Here is a 24,873-nt window from a genome sequence, read left to right as displayed (position 1 = left end):
AAAGGCCAAATGGCTACAACCCAATAAGTACAGTCTATTTATTTATGAAAGTTGTTCCATGTTCTAGTCTGGAGAGTGTCATTGTTTAACACAAAGGAGACTGTATACTTTCTGAGGACCAAAAATTATTCAACTTTCCATGCTCGTAAGCCACAGTGTGGAAGCTTGACTACTAATGAGAATATTGAAATTGGAAAGTAGATATTATACTGAACAGACATTCGCACAGACTGTATAAGTTTCCGGTTTTTCTTTTTGTTTCCCTTTCTCTCGTCCAGACTTCAGAGCTGTCTATTAAGTCCTGTGAAAGTGACTCCCCCTTTCCCGTTCACCCCGGAACTTCCGAGTGTTGCACGAAGGAGGGGCTGGAGCGGAAACTCTGCATGGCTGCCCTCAGTCACCAGCCACAGGAATTTCCCACCTATGTGGAGCCGACGAATGATGAGATCTGTGAGGCGTTCAGGAAGGATCCAAAGGGATTTGCCGATCAGTAAGTGGTCTTTCTAAGAAGTCAAACTACAGCTCTGCTGCACCAACCCAGACGCCTACGGCTGGGGAAGCAAAGGCAGGGCGATCGTTGCGAGTGCTGCAGTGGTCAGACCGCATGAGACTTTCAAAAACAGCAAGAGAGCCGAGGGTGGTGGTGGGAGAATGAAAGGGAAGGAAAGACAGACAAATAAGGAAAGATAACTCATGATAAAGAAAAAGTAATGTCTATGTGCAAAGATGCAAGACAGAAATAAAACATAGTAGGATATGTACCCACCCGCTCTCCCAAACCCCACCCACTATCAATAGTATCTCTTTCCATAGGACTTACTTTCCAACATCTGGCAGTACCTATGGTGAGTCCCCTTATGCCACTAATCCTTGCATCATGAAGGTGGGGGAAGCAATTTTACTACTGTGCACATTTCTAAATGCAGAAATAAATGTCCCCAACCACCTCTACACATCGTTAGAAGTAGCTGTGAACATGACACATATTACCAAACTAATATGCAATGTGGACCTTTTTATTGCCTAATCTCTACGAGAAACCACGTTACACGCTGATTACATTCAAATCGGAAGGTTATAAAATGATAGAAATGAAGTCGGGCATGATCGTAGACATCTGCAGTACCTCATGAAGAACACCGGAGGCCGAGGCAGGAGGATTGCTGCCAGTTTCAGGCCAGCCAAAGCTATGTGCTGAAACTTTCTCTTAAAAGACAAAACAAAACAAATAAGGAAAAAAAATAGGGGGAAAGGCTACTCAAGGTGATTAAAACTATCTATATGCAAAGATACAGGGCAATAAAATTAAATCTATTCCCAATTTCATAAATATTGGTTAGTATGCCCATTTTACCTTTCAGACAGTTTACTCAAATTTTCAAATATACTTTTATCATCTTTTTAAAAATCACCTCATCTTTATGTGTTTGCTGGTGCCGGCAGAGGCCATCACGTCCCCTGAAGCTGGGGTAACAGGTGAGCCATCTGACTTGGTGGCTTGGAGCTGAACTCAGGTCTGGAAAATCAGGAAGGACTGTTTTTTGTTTTTCCATCTTTATTAACTTGAGTATTTCTTATTTACATTTCGATTGTTATTCACCTTCCCGGTTTCACAGCCAACATCCCCCTAACCCCGCCCCTTCCCATTCTGTATGGGTGTTCCCCTCCCCATCCTTCCCCCATTAGCACCCTCCCCACAACAATCACATTCACTGGGGGTTCAGTCTTGGAAGGACCAAGGGCTTCCCCTTCCACTGGTGCTCTTACTAGGCTGTTCATTGCTACCTATGAGGTTGGAGTCCAGGGTCAGTCCATGTATAGTCTTTGGGTAGTGGCTTAGTCCCTGGAAGCTCTGGTTGGTTGGCGTTGTTGTTCATATGGGGTCTCGAACCCCTTCAGCTCTTTCAGTCCTTTCTAAGATTCCTTCAACGGGGGTCCTATTCTCAGTTCAGTGGTTTGCTGCTGGCATTCACCTGTGTATCTGCTGTATTCTGGCTGTATCTCTCAGGAGAGATCTACACCCAGTTCCTGTCGGCCTGCACTTCTTTGCTTCATCCATCTTGTCTAATTGGGTGGCTGTATATGTATGGGCCAAAGGAAGCACTCTTAACCATTGAACCATTTCTCCAGCCCTCGCACATCTTGTAGAGCCTCAGGAATGCGTGTTGTTGAAAAACAAAATGGCTGCTCTTGTCATGTAGGTTGACTGTACATGGGAACGATCTAGGAAAGTAGGTTTAAAAGAGAAAATCAGAGTAAGCCCCCTAACTATACTCACTGTGTTATCAAGAAGCGCACTAAGCAGCCAATATTGGTGATTCTCTGAGCAAGACTATTTTAAAAAAGGAAGAAAAAAAGAGAAAAGAAACACAGGTGGTTGAAATGGACATGGGAATTAAAGAAGCCATTTTTCCAAATAAATATATTATTGTGTAGTTGCCAGTATTGTTATTCTTTCTTTAAATTCATATGACTTCATGGCCTAATGAGCTGAGGTAACCATTCTATGGGTAAAATGCTTTCTGTGTAAGCACAAGGATATGGGTTCAGATCCCCAGAACCCCCATGTTGAGATAGGGCAAGAGCAGGCAGATCCCTGGGGCATGTTTCCCTGACAGATGTAACATGCATGCTTTCTTCATCAAAATACTGACAAAAGTTGGGTTTTCCTCTCCCAGGTTTCTTTTCGAATATTCCAGCAATTACGGACAAGCTCCTCTGCCACTTTTAGTTGGTTACACCAAGAGTTATCTCTCTATGGTTGGCTCCTGCTGTACTTCTGCAAAACCAAATGTGTGCTTTTTGAAGGAGGTAGGCTTTATTACAGCTATATATTATTTTTGCCATCCTAAAATGTCATTTCTTTTGAATAAAGGGAGTTGGTATTTTGTAATTAGCAAATGTTTCCAAAATACCTTCATTGCATTTTGTTGGTTGGAAAAGAGCTGTGCCCTTAAAGAGAAAGCAATAAATTACAGTGGCTAGACATAAGCATAATATCAATTTTAAAATGTCCAGCAGTGGGTTGGGGATTTAGCTCAGTGGTAGAGCGCTTGCCTAGCAAGAGCAAGGCCCTGGGTTCGGTCCTCAGCTCCGGAAAAAAAAACAAAACAAAACTAAAATGTCCAGCAGCTAGAGCACCCCTTTCAGCTGTTTATAGACATTCTATTGCACTGAATTTGATTATGTAACATAATTCTCCCTTTCATTTTCTAGAGACTCCAAATGAAACAGTTATCACTTCTCACCACTATGTCAAACAGAGTCTGCTCACAATATGCTGCATATGGAAAGGAAAAATCAAGGATGAGGTAAAGATTCCATACCATCTTCATGGTTAAATGTTTGTTCCTTCACTCTACTGTGTATTCCCACTGTGCCTGTGAAAGAAGCCGTAGAATAGTCTACTAATGAACCACACAACCACTTGGGCACTTTCTCTAGTCTTGGCTTCGTTTTTCTTTTACGCAAAAGTATTTTTTGCATGTATCATAAATATTCAAATACATCATACATATTGCATAATTAACCATGGGCTATATTTGCATTCGTGTCTAGGAATTTACTCCGAGGAATTAGCTTTTTGTATGAACAAAGATTAAGTTTCAAAATATTGCTGCTCTGTTTTGATAAGGAAAATCTAGAGATTCCCTAAACATTCCTTGTAGCGTGTAGTTTCTAATACCCTGCTTTAAGCTCCAGGCAGATGTGTTACTAGCGCCCGCCCAGGTTCACTTGGATCCACACATGAAAAGGGCGCGCACACGCATGCGCACGCGCACACACACATATACACACACACACACACATACACACACTAACCTATTATTGATATGTTAATAGCTCTATGCCCCAGTTCTTCTAAGCCTCCCTCTGCTAGTGTGCCCTTCTCTTCACTCCCAACTTAACACCTCTTAAATCTTCCCTCGGTAGTTACTTTAGTCCTTTAGTCCTAGCTCAATACCTCCAAATCTGTCCTCAACTTAGTTGCCCGGTTACCTTCTTGTTCAGTACCCTAAATCTGCCCTCAGCTTAGTTGCGCTTCTATTCTCCTGCCTGCTACCCCAAGCCCAAATGGGGAAGCAGCCAATGGCCACTCTATTCGAGATCTCACATGGCTGGTGACTCTCTATCCCTCCAAAATGTGGTGAATCTCTCTTCTACTAGCTGGCCCGTGGGAACCTGGAAGTCCTGCCTCTTCTGCCAAGCCATTGGCAGCTATCATCTTTACTGATCACATAAGAACCAATTGTGGAACAGGACCTACAGTGTTCACACGCAGATTCCCAATCAACGCATCAGAACCACTTCCTACAATTCCTAGAATAGAAACTATCTCAACTATAGCATATAAACGTAAAATTTATCAGCGCTTCAAAATTGTACTGAAAAAGTAGGCTCAATGAAAAGTATAATACATTGCTCAAAGAAATCCAAGATAATACAATAAATGGAAAGACACTCCATGCTTACTGTTTGAACACTTAAAACTATTACAAAGCAATACTAGCTAAGCAATACTAGCACCTAGAAGGCTGAATGAAGCAAAAGGGTAGTCACAAGTTCAAGGCCGTAGGCTACATAGTGAGTTCTGGGCTGGTCTGGGTTCCATAGTAAGACACTTCTCAAAAAGTAAATTAGTCAACATTAAAAGTATTTAGCAAAATAAAATGTTGCAATATTTAAAGCATGTACAGAGTCGACCTAATCTCTTAAAGCCCTAATGGCACTTATTCCATTTTTTTATTGATTATTTTATTTATTGACATTTCAAATGTTATCTCCCTTCCCAGTTCCCCTCCATAAAAAAACTATCTCCCTCCCCATGTGCACACACTCCTGCCTCAGTGCCCTAGCATTCCCCATCCTGAATCATTGAGCCACTATAGGACCAAGGGGCTCCCTTCCCAGAGATGCCGGACAAGACCATTCTCTGCTACATATGCAGCTGGAGCCATGGGTCCCTCCATGTGTACTCTTTGGTTGGTGGTTTAGTCCCTGGGAGCTTTGGGGGGATCTGGTTGGTTAATATTGTTCTTCTTTCTATCTTCCGGGTGCCCTGAGCAGGCTTAAATGACACCTTTTTATTTTTAAGGAAAAGGTTTTTGTTACTTAGCTATCCATTACTGTAACAAATATGTAAGTAAATCAATACAAAAAAAGGTTTATTTTACCCTACAGCTTTTATGGTTTCAGTCTATAGCAAGCTGACCCCATTGTTTTGGCCTCTGGTGGCATGGCGGGTGGCAGCATAAGGCAGTATAAACCATCACCTCAAGAAAAAGTGGAGGAGGTTCTATTATGTCCTTGGAAAATCAACTCCAAAAGACCTAAAGACTTCCCAGGAAGGTTCATCTCTCAAGGATTCCGCCACCTTCCAGCACAGTCACCTGAGTTCAAACAGAAAACACATGGCCATTTAGAAGACATTCAAATTCTAAAGTTTACCATTGCCTAGGAATTCATAAACTATCCTCAGGACCTCAAAGGAGTCCAGATAGACAAAACACTCTAAAAAGTGGGGCTGGGGGTGAAGATTGAAACAAGGACCAAGCAACAATAATCAGGCTACTGTGATACTGACACAGAAAGTTATGTACAGACCCCTGAACAGAATAAAAGGCCCTGGACTGAACTCGTACATTTGCTAAAATGATTACACAACAGAGCAAAGGTAATTTCTCCAGCAAACAGTGTTAAGAAACCAGATATCCACATGCAGAGGACTGAAACTGAACCCTTACCTACACCATTAAAATATACTAAAAGCCTAAACATAATATCTAGAACTATAAGACTCAGAAGAAACCAGAGGGGACTCTTCAGGCACTGGCTTTGACAATAACCCCTTAGGTCTGATGCACAAACAGAAGAAGGGTAAGATCAAAAATAACTATATCAAGTTTTAAACTACTATCCAAAGGATATAGTCAACAAGGAAAGAGGCAACTAAAAAAAGTCAGTGGCAAACCATATCTAATATGGAGGTAGCATTTAGAATAGACAAAACTTTTCTATAGCTCAGTGGCAAAACTGCTGAATTAAAAGGGATTTTCTAAAACATCTCAAATGACAATGACATGACATGCTAACATAACACTAACATTGTAAACTGCTTTTAGTGCAGAAGAGAAGCTATGTCTCAATGCTGAATATTTGAAAATCTTCACTGGGGATGGTTTAATTCATAATATTATAACTTTATTATATGGCAGGGACATTCCATCCCTCTGGTGATGCCGAATTCTACATTATCCCTCTCAGCAGTATGTCTATGGTAAAAACTAGAACACTAAGAAGTTGAGTTAGCTAACAAATTCATTTTTAACTTCCAGCCATCTCATAAAACTAGCCCAAAAAGTACCAACTGCTAACCTGGAGGACGTTCTGCCACTCGCTGAAGACCTTACTGAAATCCTGTCCAGATGTTGTGAGTCTACCTCAGAGGACTGCATGGCCAGAGAGGTAAGGTGGCCCACCTGATGATCATTGCCACACGCCGTACTGAGGACTGTGAACTGACTGACAGTCTTACAAGCTGCTTTTTCTGTGCATTATTCTAGCATCTCACACGCCATTACAAACAATAAGTACATTCCCCACTCTACCTCACAGGCAAGGAAACAGGTTAATGGTGGCCGGCAATTTGAGACCACCCAACTAGTGAAAAAAATCCACATACACACAAGGACAAGATTCCCAGATTCCCAAGCCCTGAACTGTGCAGAGTACCCATTACTCACACACAGTCCATTTAATTACAGTTTTCAGTACTATATTTAAATCGAACACAATTTAAAATTCATTTATAGCATAAAGTGTTATTAGTACCGACGCTAGCCAAGCCTGGTAATATTCTTATTACACTTTGTTTAGTACATAAAACATATTGTATTTAAAATTTGTAAACAAATTAAAATTTGATGGTTTTTTTCTGCTTTCTCAGTTTGCATAATTTTTCTCAAGTGGATAAAGATTCAGATAATTATATTAGATGAAGATCATTCCCCAAGGTCTTGCTGACATTAGTATAGGTCCATTAGGCAGTGTATCTTTTTCCATTGCAAATACGTGTTTCCGAGCACAGACGCCTTGGTCTAATGATATATGGCATCCAACAGGAGGCCACTGCACTGTCACTTGTATGCATCATATTGCCCGAGGAGCATATTTTATCTTCAATTATTGCACTCTGTTGGTTTTTCAATATTTAATCAATGTCATACTTTACAGCATTAAAGTTAAGTATTCTCTTTATCCTAATTATTTTAAAGTTAAACGATTCTGTTTGTTTTACATTAACAGAAAGTACTGGTTTTGATATGGAATTATCATGAACACCAAACACACACACACACACACATACACTTAGGAAATTAGGCTTTATGTGATCAACTCTCACATATTAACATACTCCCTCCCCAAATACTGTATAAATGTGTTCCCTAAGAGCTGACATTTATAAATATTACACCAGAGCTTAAAATTTTATTTTTAGTAAGACTAACAAGAATACTAACTGCGCAGGCCCACCGTTCTCTTTGTAGCTGCCTGAACACACATTAAAAATCTGTGGAAACTTATCCAAAAAGAATTCAAAGTTTGAAGAGTGCTGCTACGAAACAACACCCATGGGCATTTTTATGTGCAGCTACTTCATGCCAACCGCTGAACCACTTCAATTGCCAGCCATCAAGCTGCCAACCAGCAAAGAACTCTGTGGTCAGAGTACCACACAAGCCATGGACCAGTAAGTAGAGTGGTGTGTGCTTTGTTTCTGCTACCCCAGAATGAAGGCATCGCTAGAGGGGACCAGTTTAAGTATTGTTAACTGGAAATGACTCGTCTCTAAACTTGGATAGGGAAGAAGAAGCTCGTGGTTCCTAAGTCTACCTTTGGAGATTAGCATACGTTGGCAGAAGGGGATCAGCCTTTCTGACTTAGGTTTTTTCCTTAGCTGAGTTGAGAAGTACTACACTGCCTTACTTAATGCAGAGATGGCCATTAAGAAAGGCACCTAAAGCTGTGAATTGGTGAGTCACACTTTTAATCCCAGCACTTACAAGGTAGAAACAGGCAGATTTCTGTAAATTTAAAGCCAGCCTGGTCTACAGAGTAAGTGCTGGGACAGCCAGGGCTACACAGAAAACCCCTGTCTTAAAAAAAAGCTAAAGAAAGAGGAGGAGGAGGAGGAAGAGGAGGAAGAGAGGAAAGAAAGAAAGAAAGAAAGAAAGAAAGAAAGAAAGAAAGAAAGAAAGAAGGAAGGAAGGAATCCTAGTGGGTCAACAAAAACTCTTTATAAAATAAAATATCCTATATACATAATATATCATGGCAACATGTGCTATGTTGTTATGTCCCATATTCTATTCTAAATCACAAATGAAAAAACTAAAATTAAAATTTATCAACCTTTTGGAGAATAACCATTTAATAACAAGTAAAACATCAAATTTAGAGTGTTCTTTCCTTAACATTTTTGATATCCACTGCCATTTAAAAGGGGATTAAATAGAAATGGTGTGACTGGATCTTGTTCCATCGAAATAAAAAGAACCAAACAAATGTACGATATCTTATATATGTTATGACTATCTTCACACTCATAGCACAAAAATGATTTGCAACCAAGCTGAAAACAGTCAGTCACCTAGATAAAAAAAGCAGAACTTAGGCAGAACTAAAAGTATTTTTTTATAAATATTGATTGATCTGACAAATTCATAGGCAGCAACTAGATAAGCAAAAATGAAAAGAGACTTGCATTATACTCACTTAAAAGACATTTCCATGTATCTTAAAATAATGTTATGCTGTTAGGTCTCCTGTCATAAATATATAGATATTACAGTTATTAAACCAAGCATTAATGAAACATTTTCATGGAAATGTTGTCTAATCTGAAGCCAGTTTACGGGGGGTTGGTTTGATTTAAATTATGTTTTAATTAACTTGTACAAACAACAGTAAATGGACTCAGCAGATCTCATGTATATATTTATTCATATGTATGCATTTATGATACAGTAATCATAAAAGACAACGATGCCATAAGCTTAAGAGGAAGTAGGGGACTTGGGAGAAGTTTCAGGGAGGAGAAAGAGGGGGAAAGGATGTAATATATTTCAAATAAAATTAAAATAAATGAACAAAACTTGGAAAGTCAGGTGTGCCAGTAGACGCCTGTAATGGTAGTACTCGGGAGACTGAGGCAGGAAGTAAAGTAGGAATGTCTCAGGAGGAAGGACCCACTGACCACACTGAGCAGCGGAAGAACTGGGCAAAGGAACAAGGCAATCAGAAACAAGGTATCTATCGTTCTGCCTCTGTTGCTCAGAAACAAAGTATCATTCTGCCACCTCATAGGTTGTCCCATTTCTGATTCTGAACCCCAGACACACCTTGAAAAGCATCCTCTCTTCTTCTACCTGACACCAGGTATACATTTGAACTAAGCAGAAGGACCCAGGTTCCAGAAGTGTTCCTCAGCAAAGTTCTGGACACAACCCTGAAAACCCTTAGGGAATGCTGCGACACTCAGGACTCTGTCTCCTGTTTCAGCACTCAGGTACACCTGGCTAAGTTTCTTTATCAATGACGTAGGCAGACTGAAGTTTACAGATCAAATTTGCTACACTCCCTGCTTATTTATGCTCTGCAAGCTAACGTAGAAAACATAGTTTGTGTACTTTTGTACTTACTAAAGAAAAAATGTCAAAAGAAGATCGATATTTCCCGATATGGAAATTAAGTACAATTCAAATTCCAGTGGCCATCGAGTTGTATTGGAGCACTCCTGTGCATGTTGTTTGTCTGTTGCATGTGACTGCTACTGTGCAGAGTAGGAAATATGTAATAGAAATCATATATGACCTATATATGCAAAAAATAAAAAAGTGTTTGCTAAAACCTTATGTAGAGACATAGAATTTCAACCTAACTGCCTCATGGGATAGTATTTCCACACAAAGGATGTTGATGTGCAATATCCTTTTTTCACAGAGTCCCCTGATGAAGAGGCAACTAACTTCTTTCATTGAAAAGGGGCAAGAAATGTGTGCAGATTATTCCGAGAACACATTTACTGAGTACAAGAAAAAGTAAGTGGCTGGTGTTGTGGTTTTGTGGCTTTGCCCTCCAAATGTGTCCGTTGCACTTGTCCAGTTCTGTGACTGCAGAGTACAAGTGAAAACTCAGGATATGCTGAGTGGAAGATAAAGAAGGGCTGGAATTTTTAAAAAGGTTTAAAAGGTGATCATAACTCTTAACTGGGGTACAGTGTAGGGATAATCTCATGCACATTGGAGAAGCATTCACCTGTCAATAAAATGGGCTATGGTGAATGAACTGAGGCGGGATAAGAGGGTGAGACACCTGGTAGGGAGAAGAGAGGGATTATGGGATAGAGAGGGATGCAAAAAGATTGGTCCTGGATTGCTTGTGGCAGAACTTAGAATAGGATAAGAGGATGACTAAGTCAGGAGCCAGTCAGGAACAATCCAAGGCAGGCATTTATTCATATATAAGAAATCTCAGAGTCATTAATCCAGGGAACTGGGTGTAGGTGGAAAACCCAATATTATGGTACAGGGTGCGTCATGAACATTAGGTGAGTAGTCAATTCGGACAGAGCCACAGAATGTAAATTATAAGTGGTCTGTGGGGACTTGATTCAAAATGGCAACACAAGCACATAGTTGGTCAATATCCATACCCCCAGAGTTACCTACCGATTGTTCTCTGACAAGACCCAAGGTTTCCTGGTGGTCTGATGCCAAGACCTAAGGTTTCATGTTCGTCTGATGCCAACCATTACCAGCATGCATTTCTTGCAGACTGGAAATAAAAACACTAATTATCAATAACATGATAGAAGTTATTTTTTTCTCAATGAAAGAGGAAGCATTTCACTTTAAGTAGAAATTAACAACAAAATAATTGGCCATCAAAATGAAAGACATGGTGTTGGGTTCTTGGAAGGAAAAAAAATCTCACAAAAAGATTATGCTGTTTTTCCATTTCATTTAATAAATTTCCATTTTAAAGCAGTTGGGATATAGGACTCAAGTAAACACACATTTGCACAAAAAGATCTTCTTAAAAAAAAACCCAGAGTAGGACATCTCCTCAGTGACCCCCATGTTCCTTAGTATGTGAAAATCTTGTGCTTGGAAGTGTCTCTCCTCCTCAGCCCTTATTGCTACTGGTCTGGGAGCATATTTCCTGGAGAAAGTAATAAATAAACCAGGCTTAGTGGACCACTGTGAAGGTGGAGTGGAACCAAGATCGTAAACGGTTCAAACTGGGAAATGGCGGAAGGTGTCAGGTCCTATCACCGTCTACAAAGGGATCTAGTGAGACACTTGGGAACAAGGGCTAAAGGATTCCACATCCTGTTCAGTGTAATCCACATAGTGAGTTCCAAGGTCGGCAAACTGAGGCGCAAAACCATGAAAGCACAACACTGAAATCAAGTCCGGTGAGGAACACATTTTAAAGGGAGCTTGAAATTTAGCGTCCGAGAAAGGTGAAAAGCCAGGGGAGACAGACAAACGCGCCCCGCGTGTGGAAATGGTGAGCTACTGAAGCGGAAACAGTTGGCTTTCAAATTCAGTGGCCATTTGTTTGCTTGCACAACTTTGAATGGGACATAGATTTCAATTCTAACCTCAACACGCCTCGCTCAAAATCCATTCCACAAATAGGATTTCCTAAGACGGACAAGTACTTCTATTTTTATGTACATGATCTGAAATAGCTGTCTTTTTGCTTAAACAACATCCCTACAATAACTGTAGCTTAACCTTACAGATAATTATTTTTTTTTTCAGATTGGCGGAACGACTGAGGACAAAAATGCCCAATGCCTCCCCGGAAGAGCTGGCAGACATGGTGGCCAAGCACTCAGACTTTGCCTCCAAGTGCTGCTCCATAAACTCTCCTCCACGCTACTGCAGCTCACAGGTAGGAAAGCCTCACCTCCTCTTCTCAGCGCTGGAGTATTCCAGAATTCCAGTGCTTCGACTCTGTCCTGAATGTGCCTGAAGTGTCTCGTGAGGCTCTCCTGAGTGGTGAGGACCTTGCTGTTTGTCTCAGCAAAGAAAAAATGAGAAAAACAGTTTCCAGGCTGTGCTCTCTAAGAAGCAAAGGGAGGTGTCTGTAAAACATGAAATATTACAAGCTTTAAAAAACGAGGTTTGCTTTGTTGGGTGGGTGTGGGTTCTTTGGTTACTGTGGTACACTCTGGGGCCTGGCCAAGTGTGGTGGGTGTGGGGTCCTTGGTGGAGAACTGTTCTGCAGGTCATGGGGAGTCACAAAGGGTTAGATGGGCTAGAAGAAAAGTCTGAGAGGAGTCACCAGGAAGAACGTGGGAGACTCCGGGTCAGCATCAAGAGACTTGGTCCCAAGGGGATAGTTAAGGGCTATGGAAGTCTCTGTGCTCAGGAGTATTTGTCTAACACAAAGATACCCCATGTTTTCTTGTGTGCTTTTGGTTTTGTTTTGGTATTTTTTTCTCTTGTTTATTCCTTTTAGTTTGTTTTGGTTTTTGTTTCTTGGTTTTTTTTTTTGTTTGTTTGGTTTTTTTTTTAGAGAAAGAAGAGAGAAAAGAAGGAGGGGAGGATGAAGGGAGGGATGGAAAAAGGAAAAGAGAGAGAGAGAGAGAGAGAGAGAGAGAGAGAGAGAGAGAGAGAGTATAACTTCATACCATGAAATGAAATTGGCTATGTAGAGATACAGGAAGGGTCTGGGAGGAGTTGGAGGTGGGGAAACAATATAATCAAATATATGGAAAAAATTAGTACATTTTTAAAAAGAGAGAGGAGGTTTGTGACTGCAGGGAACACGAGGAGCACAGGAGATAAGAATAACATGCAAATGTCAGAGGCCACCTAACCTGGTACACATATCACTTTAGGTGAGTTTATATCAACCGTGTGTGTGTGTGTGTGTGTGTGTGTGTGTGTGTGTGTGTGTGTGTGATGTGTCACATATACATACATACAGAAAGGTAGACTGATTTGAACAGAAAGACTTATTGAGAAATGGGATCGCCAATATCTCGTACTTTGATTATAAAAGGCTACAATTAATTTGTTTGAGGATAATAAGAAAATGGCCACATAACTGTTTACTCACCACAGGAATTAATTTGTAAAGAAGTAATGTTAATGTTAAAGTGATAATCGTTGATAAATATGAACATTTCTCTTGAACACTATCAATTGGCTCTCATTCTTCCTCTGTCCCTTCCTCCTCTCTCTTTCCTTGAACCACATCTATCTCCAGAGCGTCTGAACATTACTTCTCAACTTTGGACAAGAGATAACCTTGTATATAGTATTTCCCTGTTCACTGCTACTAAGGTGTCTTAGTTGTCTCCTATAGGCTACAGGAAGCTATACTGTGTTTCTCTCTCTCTCTCTCTCTCTCTCTCTCTCTGAGATGTGGGCGAAAGGAGCCAAATTGTGCCATCTCACTGATGTTAGACCTCAGCTACACTGACTTCCAGGATATTGAGGGATTATATTTGATTCAGTCATCAAATCAGTGCCTGTCTTACTCCACCAGATGAGTGCTGGCCATTGTCAGAACACAGGAATCCTATTGGTTTAATTTCTCATTGTTCCTATTATTCTCCAATAGCTATTTGACTTTTTTTTTGGAAGAGAGTGAAAGTCAGAGCAACACTGCATTTTGCTTTGACCTTAATTGAAGATAATGATGTTCTGAGACCTTTGCCATTGTCCAGTCCATTTCTGGACCTTGGGGAAAATCATTCAGAGAAACACATATGCCTCATGGAGTCAGAAAACTGGTGCTATGGACAGAGTTGTTCTCTCAAATCTAGCAACTTCCAACTTCCAAACGGGAGCTAGGATGACAGATTTCAGTGGTGTTTATTCTCCACGTGCTCTCTCAGTGCATACTCTACATGGAATACCCACTTTAATATGTTTCTCAGTAAAGATTTTATAATATGTTAAATAGAACATCACTTGGTGAAAATATAGAATAATCTAAAGCAAATTTTTGCATTAAAACACATATTATAAATGGACTAAATGAAGCAAGTCATATATGGTTCTGGAAACCATGAGTTTGGTTTGATGTGGTTTGGTTTTGTTTAGTTTGGTTTGGTTGGTTGGTTGGTTGGTTGGGTTTTTTTTTTTTAATTAGATTCCTGCTTCTTTTCTTCAAGTCATTGTCAGAGATTCCAGCTCTAATTTAACTAGTCATGGCAAAAGTCAAGTGTTTGTACTAAAAAAAAAAAAACCCACTACTGACTAAAAATTCAAACTTACTAAAATATTAACAACAAAGACTACCAATGGCTTGGTAGTACTCACTCTAAATTCCATCTAACTCTCTTCCTTGAATAAGACTCCATTTCCTTTTGGCTGAATCTGTCTAACTTATACAAAAGTTGTTTTTCCTTATATCAAAACTAATAAATATAATTTAAACACTTATTTAGAATTTTCCTTCTCCCCTTTTCTTCTATTTTCTTGGCTGAACAGTGTGTTCCTCAATTCCCCATGCCTTCTCTGAAGTATTCAACTCTTGTTCCAGGACTGTTGGTGTGACTGTGTTGGTAGTGGTCTGGTGTCACCAGAAGCCGGACCGTACCACTGCCAAACCAGTTATACCAATAGTCTCTCCTGCTAAACCTAACAAAGAGCCTTCAGCCTCCTTGGCCTACTCTGTGAGACATGTGGTACCCACAACTATCCCTCCCTCTTTGAAATGATGGTGTGTGTGTGTGTATGTGTGTGTGTGTGTGTGTGTGTGTGTATGTGTGCGTGTGTGTGTGTTCATGTGCATATATGTGCTCTGGTGTTCATGTGGACATATGTGCATTTTGATTAGGCTAGGCTGGATGTTAAATTCCAGGGATTCTCCCATCTCCACCTCCCCAGTGCTGAAGTTTCAAGTGCTACCAGACACCAAGCTTTGTATTCCAGGTTCTGGGAACCAAACCCAAGGACTTGTGCTTGTGAGGAAAACACTTCCCTCCCTAGCCTGTATGTCCAACCCTTTAACCCACTTTCTTGGACACCCATGTTAGCATTTTCTACTGTTACCCTATGATCTTCCTCTCTTGTTCTGTTTCCTATTTTCTTCATCCTCTACTCACCTCTTAAATTTCCAGTTTGCACAGTTTATCTTTGATGATCAAATCCATGATACATCTTCCTGAGTGTTCTCCTCTATATGAGTGACATTAATGTATAGATACCTACCTTTAGCCAACACCTTGCCCCTCTGCACCAAGCTCTGGACACAACCATTTGTGGTGATCTCTTCTATTCACATGATTGCATATCCCACATTAAACTAATACACAGCAGGACCAGAAGCAACTTCACCTAAAACCTTCTGTGTTTCACACTCTCATGATTTATATCAGCATGGTTTATCCATTGCTTCCAAATGAAAATTTAGCGATACTTAATTTCTCTTCTTCTTCTAAACCTTTCAAATCAAATCCCAAGGGCTGCCAACTCTGCCTTTGAAATCTTTCAACATTCATGTTTCTAGTTTCTTGTAGTCTTTCCTTGGATTGCATCTTCCCAACTGACCTCCCAACTCCAGTCTGACTCAATTGCTTGCACTGAATCCCAGCTCTACACTGAGGTCACAGTAACCTCCATAAAAACACAAGATGGTTAATACATTCCTTTGGCGACTCTTCATTATTTTCATATCAAACCTGAATCTTATTTTCTTTCTTAATTTTTTTCAATAAAGAGTATTGATTCCTGACTTCCTCTCCAAGCTGACCTCCCATGACTCTCTCTGTGCCTCCTTTTATATTCTCCTGGACCACTTTCAATCTTCCAAACATTAAACTTGCTCTGTCTCCTACCCCATTGTGTGCAGACTAGCCCAACTCCTGTTTCTATTCCCAGCCTTTAAGGTTCAGCACAGAATAAGCTCTGCTAGGACTCCATGTATGCAAAGCAAATGCCTCTGCTATTTGCTCTGTGCATTCGCTGATTAGCACTTATTAGATTCTCTTGTTCTCATCAGACTGCAAACTGTGATGGGGGTGGCAGCACAAAGCTAAATAAATAGGAAGCATGACTGACAAAAATTTTAATGAAAACTCATGTTTGGGCAAGACTCGTATTCTCTGACAAGGTCAAAGTGCAGTGTACCTTCTGCATGATCCAGCAGCCTCTGAGTAAAATGCTTTATAAACTCTAAAATATTCTGTTCCCTCAACAGATTGATGCAGAAATGAGAGACATCCTGCAGTCCTGATGCAGGCTACATGCAATGTCGTGGGTAAGTACACATCACCAAAGAGTCTAGAATTTTATCACATATTTTGGAAATCATGGAAAAGGATGCAAACTTTACCCCACTCACCTATCCTACTTATTATCCATTCCAATTCATTTTCAATTGAGGACATCTTCTGTGCTTACAGAGTACACAGATTCCAACATGACTCAGATTCTCATTCTCACATCCCTAACCTAGTACTTCATCCATCATAATGACATTGTGTACGATAATGACAGCATGAATGTCATGGAAGGGATCCTGGTGCACATCAAAAGGAAAAACTGTTTAAAGATCAGACGTCATTCACAGCAGAGTTCTTCAGTTCCAGCACCATTTGCTTCCTTCAGATTTTATGGTTCCAATCACTTAAAAGTGACCAATGAGGGGGCGGGAGAGATAGCTCAGAGGTTAAGAACACTGACTGCTCTTCCAGGGGTTCTGAATTCAATTTCCAACAAACACATGGAACATATGAAAAGTAAACAAATCTTTTTTTTAAGTGATCAGTGAAGATATTTAGACTCCAAAACTTTAGCTGGACATAACCTGAGCTTTACATGGAAAGTGATCTGAACTCTATACATTTCAACAAGGTTTCACTTGTTTGTTTGTTTTTCAAGACAGGGTTTCTCTTTGTAGCCATGGCAATACTAGAACTCACTCTCAAGACCAGGCTGGCCTTGAACTCAGGGAACTGCCTGCCTCTGCCTCCCAACTGCTTGTAATTGATAGTGTGAGCCGCTACACTTGGCAAAAAGTTGTTTTTATTGCTTTTTTTAAAGTCAATTGTGGTGACTAAAAACTATTACAGCTAACATCTTAAATTGCTATAAACAAGGATTTCAATTAGTGTTAGTCAGACTTTTCATGGAGTTGGTAAAACAAACAAACAAAAAAACCCCAAAAACCTGAATTCTAGAACCATCTAATTTAAATTAAAATCCCCAGTCCAGTTATCTGTCTTTGCCACACACACACACACACACACACACACACACATTGGGAAGCAATCCCCAGTAGCTCAGAGTATATTTTCTCAATTTGTAGGAAGATAATTTAGTTTCTCAGAGGACACATTGAAACAGGAGCAAACATCCATTTAAGAAAGAAGGTAGGGTAGATGAGATGGTTCAGCATATAAAGATGCTTACTGTTAAATCTGACAACACCAGTTTGATTCCCAGGACCAACAGGGTGAACTCCCTGTTACTCTTTGACCTCCACACAAATACATAATGGCCCATATCCACTAAATAAATAAGTATATTTTGAAAAGAAAGAAAAGTAAGCAACATTAAACTAATATATTTCAAGATAATTCCTTTTAACCTAACAACTTTCAGGAATGTGTTAATGCTAACTAAATCAAGAGATTAACTCATTTAATATAGTATAACATCAACAAAGAGTCTAATATAATTATTTTTCTGGTTGATTGTAATTATCTTTACCTTCTATAGATTTTTTTTTCTATGTAATTTCCCTTCAGTTAGCATTTTTCTCTAATCTTTTGATTTCTTCACTATCCAATTCTTTGACCTTTGAAGCACATTTTGATCACCTGAATAGAAACTAAAATATCATTTACATGTCTTCCTAAATTTCTACAAAATGCACAGAATGTTTTGAACCTAAATGTACCCATGTCCTGCTAGTCATAGATGTAATCTGGAATGAAGAACTACTAACAGGAAATTGCATGGAGATGATTTTGTGACTCCGACAAAGAATTATACCCTACTGGACAAGGTTTTAAGGTGGAGGTATCATGTCAGAATACGATACTACAGCCCAAGCCTTTCTATCAAATTTCGAACAATAACTAATACACTGTGATTCTTAGGCTCCAGGGAAGATTCGGTGGTATTATTCATTCAATAACTCTGGAGATAGTTTACTAACCAGAAACTGGCCCAAGATGACTAAGTACTGTCCTAGCAACCCTGTACCCAGTTTGGTACTCACTGATACCAGAGGAAATGTTGAGTATTTCCCCCTAAATAGACCAGTCTTTTCATCATATCTTAAGTTGAAATGCATTCATTTTTTTCTACACATTTTGGCACCCTAACACTGTTAAGGTAACATTGACTGGTCATGTAATTCTTTTTCAGTGAAAGGCCATCAGTCTCTCCCTAGATACTTGAATACAAGCTGAAATCTTTGGTCTCTAAGTGTTCTCATTCCTAGATGCACCTCTCATTTATCTCTATACACTCAACAGACACATTATATTTCATACTTTAAAGTGTTATAACAGGGGCTGGGGATTTAGCTCAGCTGTAGAGCGCTTACCTAGGAAGCGCAAGGCCCTGGGTTCGGTCCCCAGCTCCGGAAAAAAAGAACCAAAAAAAATAAAATAAAATAAAGTGTTATAACAATTGGAGTTGTCATCTTGACTTTAATCTTCTTAGGTGAACCTTCAAGACCCCAAACTGATGTTCTATTGGAGAGGGAGTGAGTTTTTCAATTTTATAAAGCCAGGCAATTTTTTTCTGGAAGAAATTAACTTAGTGTTTCCTGGGATGCCAAGATAAAAGAGTTTCTCTGCCCTATAGATAAAAAATATTTTAGATACTAGAATCACACCTTGTACCATGTGAATTTTTTATATACAAAAACAAGACAAAAAAATCCCAAACAACCCAACATCAATAACAACAACAAAAACAAGCAAAGAAAAATCAAACCTTCTCCTACCAAATGGTGTCTTACTAAAGTAGAAAAACACTGAACTACTGTCCCAATTCTATGACCAGGAACATTAGTGTTCAGCTTTCCATAATTGTAATAAAATACTCAAGATAATCAACTTGTTCAAAGAGAAGGTTTATTTCATCTCGCTCTTTGAGGTATTCTGTCCCATAAGTTTCCCCATAGCCCTGATGTTTTTAAGCCTCTGCACAGGTGTCAGGTGGCAGCAATGGGGAACACGTAGTATAGTAAATTGCTATCTCATTGTCAGGAATCAAAGGGAGAAAAGGGGAAGTGCCTAATGCTCTATACTCCTCTTTAAGGATACTGATACATGGTGGCCTAAGGACCTCCGACTGCACTCCTCCTCTCCAAGGCCAATCTCTACCCAATATGCCACCCTTGGACCTATCATAGTCAAGGTTACTATTGATGTGATGGAACACCATGACCAAAAACAAGTTGAGGAAGAAAGGGTTTATCTAGCTTACACTTCCACATTGTAGACCACATTGGTGGAAGCCAGGGCAGAAATCAAATGGAGCAGGAACCTAGAGTCAGGAGCTGATACAGAGGCCATGGAAGGGTGCTGCTTACTGGTTTGCTCCTCATGGCTTACTCAACTTGCTCTATTATAGAACCCAGGACCCCTAGCCCAGGGATCGCCTCACCCACATTTGGACTAGGCACACCCCCACCAATCACGAATTAAGAAAATGGCCTCCAGGCTTGTCTACAATTCAGTCTGATGAAGGCATCTGCTTTATTGAGGTTCCCTCTCCTCAGAAGACTTTAACTTGTGGCACGTTAGCATAAAACTACCCAGCATAAACCCATATGACCTCTATGAGAGAGTCAAAAACCAAACTATGTCAAGGGCTATTACTGCTTTTACTCTTTTGCTCTGACAGTAATTATTCCCATAGAGTAGACTGTCACACAGGCTTCACTGGGTAATGAACTATGCATCTTGGCGTAGCAATCTTTGCTTCAGGTATTGGGAAATTCTTACCCAAATGGGCTACACGAGATATATGAGTCATACTAGACAGTTTTTTCTTTACCATAAACATAAAAATTATATATGTTGCCTTGTATGCATCTGATGTTTCTCTTATGCACCATTTATTCCCATTTCCTCACAGACCTAGAACTGGACCACTCTGGAAAATTGCCAGATAACAAAATCAAGCAAGTACCACAGAGATGGCCTTCCAAGAAGACCACCAAGATAATTCCATTTTTCCCAGCTACAATGTTTTTTGATGAATTATAAAAATAAATTGAAATATAGTGCAAACTCTAAGTATGATGGACAGTGATGCTGGTCTTCAGAATGGTTGTTGTGTCATTCCACACAGTGCTAGCTACTGAGATAGCCAGCCACACAAACTGGGTTTCCCACTAGATCTCTGCTGTTTCTCTCAAAGACTCCCAACATTAGCATCAACTCGGCAATCCCCAGTAGACTCAATCTGTTCCCTGACTAATTTTAAGACTTCATAGGTACCACTGAGGAAAAGTTAGCTTCCTCGCTAACAAACAGTCTGGAGTACCTCATTTTTAAAACCAAAATACTTCCTGGGAGTACCCCCTCACATCCAGCTGTGAACTACAGCAGTTAATTCTGTAGTATCTATCTGCCTTGAAAATGAAAATTCTCCTAAACATGAATGAAGAAGGGAGACTTGGGATTTTGGTTTGCTTTCATTTTGGTTTGGGTTTTTACTTTTGCTAATGTCTCCTGAGAACAACTTAGCAGGTAGTTTCTGGAATACCATACGTTTTCAGCTGAGCTTGATTTATGATGTGCTTAAAATATGCATGAATTTCTATGCATTCTTCACTCTGAGAAAATGAATGTACCCTGATTCTATATTCTTCCTGGAAGACAGATATACTTTTGGAATGAATATATGTGAAGCTAATAAAGGCCAAGGAAAACCCTTCTTTATATAAAGTTAATTGCAGTAGAGTAGATGTAGTTACACAGTAAATATGGAATGTATTGTACAGCGTACACAAGCACAATTAAGCTAAGCACAAGCAACTCTGTCACTCTCCAAGGTTCTAAGTCCAAAATGAGAGTTTCATTCATCATACCAAGTGAAGTACCTACACCTTTCCCAACAGAATGACGCATCTGTAACCTCTGTGGTAGAAAGTGTATCCCAGCTTTCTGAGATACAAAGGTTCCAAAACGAGACATTGACTTCAAATGGAGACCCTCTTGAGATGGAGGGATGCCAAATCTAACTGTCTACCTACATAGTTAGGCAACATTTCAGACTTTCGAAAAGTTATCTTCCACAAAACCACGGCTTTAATAAAGCTTCAAGTAATGCCATTGTTAGATCATGAATAAAATATGAGAGGACAGACTCCAAAAAGAACTAGTTCTCTAGATCATAGAAAGCAAAAAGCAGGACAGATACAGCTCCTCAATTAATGCTGCATAAAGGATCAGTAGGCTTATTTGGAGGACAGATTTTTTTTTAACATTATAAATGTTTTTATTTTTTAGAGTGAATGACAATATTTCTTTTTTGTAGACACTACATTTTATTTATTCCTTGATGGACATTTGAACATTTCTTTATTAATTATTTGATTTATTTACTTTTAAATGTTGTCCCCTTTCCTGGTCCCCCCTCCATGAAACTTCCACCACATGCCCTCTCCCCTTTGCCTTTAAGAGAATGCCCCCCACCCACCTTCTCCCACTAGCATCCTCCTTCTCTGGAACATGAAGCCCCATAGGACCAAGCACATCCCTTCCCACTGATGCCAGATAAGGCAGTCCTCTGCTACAAATGTGGTGGGAGCCATGGATTGGCCCATGTATACTCTTTGGTTGGTGGTTTAGTCCCTGGCTGCTCTGAAGGGTCTGGTTAGTTGATAGTGTTGTTTTTCCTATGGGGTTGCAGTCCCCTTCAGCTCCTTCAGTCCTTCCCCTAACTTTTTCACTTTTTTGGGGGGTCCCCAGGCTCAGTCCAAAGGTTGGCTGTGAGTATCTGCATCTGTATTAGTCAGGTTCTGGCAGAGGCTCTCAGAGGACCGCCATACCAGGCTCCTGTCTGCAAGCACATCTTGGCATCAGCTGGTCTAATTGGAGGTCTGCATGTAGAAGAATGCAAATTGATCCATTTTAAATCTTTTTGTACAAAGCTCAAGTCCAAGTGGCTCAAGAACCTCCACATAAAACCAGATCCCACTTTCCCTTCTATTATATTGAATATAATATTATATTGAATATAATAGAAGAGAAAGTGGGAAATAATTGGAACACATTGGCACAGGGAGGATTTCCTTAACAGAATACCAATTGTTCAGGATGAAAGATCAAAAATAGACAAATGAGACCTCATGAAACCAAAACCTTCTGTAAGGCAAAGGACACTATCATTAGGCTAAAACAGCAACCTAAAGATTGGGGAAAGATCTTTACTAAACCTTACATCTGACAGGGGACTAATATTCAAAATGTACAAGTAACTCAAGAAGTTAGATTCTAAAAAAACAAATAACCCAATTAAAAAATGAGCTAAACAAAGAATTCTCAAGTGAGGAATACAGAATGGCTGAGAAACACCTAAAGAAATGTTCGACATCCTTAGTTATCAGAGAAATGCAAATCAAAACGACCCTGAGATTCCACCTTATACCAATCAGAATTGCTAAGATCAAACACTCAGGTGACAGCATATGCTGGTAAGAAGAGGAACACTATTCCATTGCCTGTGGGACTGTGAGCTGGTACAACTGCTTTGGAAATCAATCTGGTAGATTCTCAGAAAATTGGAAATAGTTCTACCTGAAGACTCAGCTATACCACCTCTGGGCATAGATCCAAAAGATGCTTCACCAAATCACAAGGACACATGCAACACTATGTTTATAGCAGCCTTATTTATAATAGCCAGAAGCTAGAAAGAACCCAGATGTCCCTCAACAGTAGAATGGATACAGAAAATGTGGTACATTTACACAATGGAGTATTACTCAGCTACTGAAAATGAGGGCATCATGAATTTTGCAGGCAAATGAATGGAACTAGAAAATATCATCCTTGGTGAGGCAACCCAGATCCAAAAGGACATGCATGGTATGTACTCACTGATAAATGGATATTAGCCCTAAAGCTCAGAATACCCACTATACAATTCATAGACCATATGAAGCTTAACAAGAAGGATGGCCAAAGTGTAGATCCTTCAATCCCACTTAGAAGGGGGAAGAAAATAATCACAGAAGGCAGTGGGATGGAGGAACCTGGGTGGGGAAGGGGAAGGGAGGGAAAGGTGGAGTAGGATCAGATATGGTGAGGAAAGACAGGAGAGAATCGTAGAGGTCCAGGAGAATGAATAGAAATATGCAGCAGGGTAGCATGGGAAATGGGAGGGGGGCACTAGAAAGTCCCAGACATCAGGGATGTAAGAGGCTCTCAGGATCCAATGGGGATGACATTAGCCAAAATGCCCAGAGCGGGGAGACAGAACCTGAAGAGAATATCTCCAGTAGATAGACATGGCCCCCGGTTGAGGAATGGGGCCACCCATCCATCTTAAAATTTTTAAACCAGAATTGTTCCTGTCTAAAGGATATGCAGGAACAAAAAAAAAAAAGGAGCAGAGACTGACTGAAAGAAAGGCCATTCAGCCATTCAGAGACCGCCCCACCTTGGGATCCATCCCATCTGCAGACACCAAACTCTAACACTATTGAAGAACAAATTCTTGAATCAAGTTTGTTTTGGAAATATACCTCTCCTTTGGAGAGCCATCATTTACTGTATATAAGTCACCATTTCCAAAATTTATTTATCTACTAACACCTTTGTGTGAGTACTGCCCATAATTACTGCTCTGTTGATTTAGAGGAAATCATGCCCTGTTTTTAGATGAGAAATTGCATTCACAAATTATTTATGAACTACTGAAAACTTCGAGTTTAGTTGGGTATTTTTATGCTTGATCAGGTCGAACTGAATACTTCTGTTACCAAGCAGCCAATAAATTTTACAAAGCAAACTGAAGTGGTGTCTTCCCTAGTTTCACTGAGCTCATGCATTCTATGTTTTCTTATATTAAGAAGCGCTGACTCGAATGGCCCACCGGGTTTTAGGTGTAGCTCTTACGTTCATCATTGTGTCCTTGATTCTCCACTTCCTGTGAAACTGTTGTCTTTTGATAGGAGGACTCCTTACCTCTATCCAACAGTAAGAGATGATTCTGTCTTCATCAATTGTCAACCAGAGATGATTCCACTGGGTAATTTATTTTATATAAACTCTCAATAACTTTAGGCATCAACTTTATCTGAGTCCTCACTCACTATACAGAAAGGGAAACAACTCTATTGTGTTTCTAAGAATGACATACATTGTACGAGGGTTCTTCTAGGCAGTGATCAAGGATATATATGTCTTAAGGTATTGACTTACCCTATTGTGAAGATGGCAAGTCTGCTATTCACAGGGCAGACAGACTGACAGTTATAGGCACACTAGGGTAAAATGTGTTACAGACTTGAGGTAGAATCCTTCCTTGCCTGGAAACTTGCTGTTCCATCTCTTAAGGTCTGCAGTGAATTTGATGTTTATCTCATTTAAGTTGGCTGATGGTAAATGTTAACTACATCTGTATTCATCTTTCACCAAACTCTCACCAAAGTATCAGGCTGATGCATAAAATTCACCTAGCATACAAGCTTTCTGTTGGTGTCCTCTGTAGAAAGTTTTTTCCACACTGCTGTACTAATTCGTCATGCTTCCCGGATGCTTAGATCATCACACAGACGGTTCTCACATGTAACCTTAAAGTCTTAAAAGCTCTCCACAAGGATTAGTTTGTTATTATCTTAGGATGTAATTCTTCAGAAGCAATG

The 24,873-nt window shown here is 39.9% G+C and overlaps 1 protein-coding gene across 1 annotated transcript in view; it reads left to right on the top strand.

The window, feature by feature from the left end:
• Gc (GC vitamin D binding protein) overlaps positions 1–20,293 on the top strand; it is a 33,354-nt gene extending 13,061 nt beyond the window's left edge. The window contains exons 4-13 of the mRNA XM_032916050.1: positions 279–490; positions 2,679–2,811; positions 3,217–3,311; positions 6,336–6,465; positions 7,548–7,750; positions 9,439–9,568; positions 10,003–10,100; positions 11,832–11,964; positions 16,231–16,290; positions 20,133–20,293. Of these exons, the coding sequence (XP_032771941.1) occupies positions 279–490; positions 2,679–2,811; positions 3,217–3,311; positions 6,336–6,465; positions 7,548–7,750; positions 9,439–9,568; positions 10,003–10,100; positions 11,832–11,964; positions 16,231–16,266 (1,170 nt within the window). The 3' untranslated portion in view covers positions 16,267–16,290; positions 20,133–20,293. The remainder of the gene's footprint in view (positions 1–278; positions 491–2,678; positions 2,812–3,216; positions 3,312–6,335; positions 6,466–7,547; positions 7,751–9,438; positions 9,569–10,002; positions 10,101–11,831; positions 11,965–16,230; positions 16,291–20,132) is intronic.
• Positions 20,294–24,873: the final 4,580 nt, after the last annotated feature.

This window comes from Rattus rattus, chromosome 11 (assembly GCF_011064425.1).
Source record: "Rattus rattus isolate New Zealand chromosome 11, Rrattus_CSIRO_v1, whole genome shotgun sequence".
In the NCBI taxonomy this organism is placed as follows: Eukaryota; Metazoa; Chordata; class Mammalia; order Rodentia; family Muridae; genus Rattus; species Rattus rattus.
This window is presented reverse-complemented; position numbering and strand designations above follow the sequence as displayed.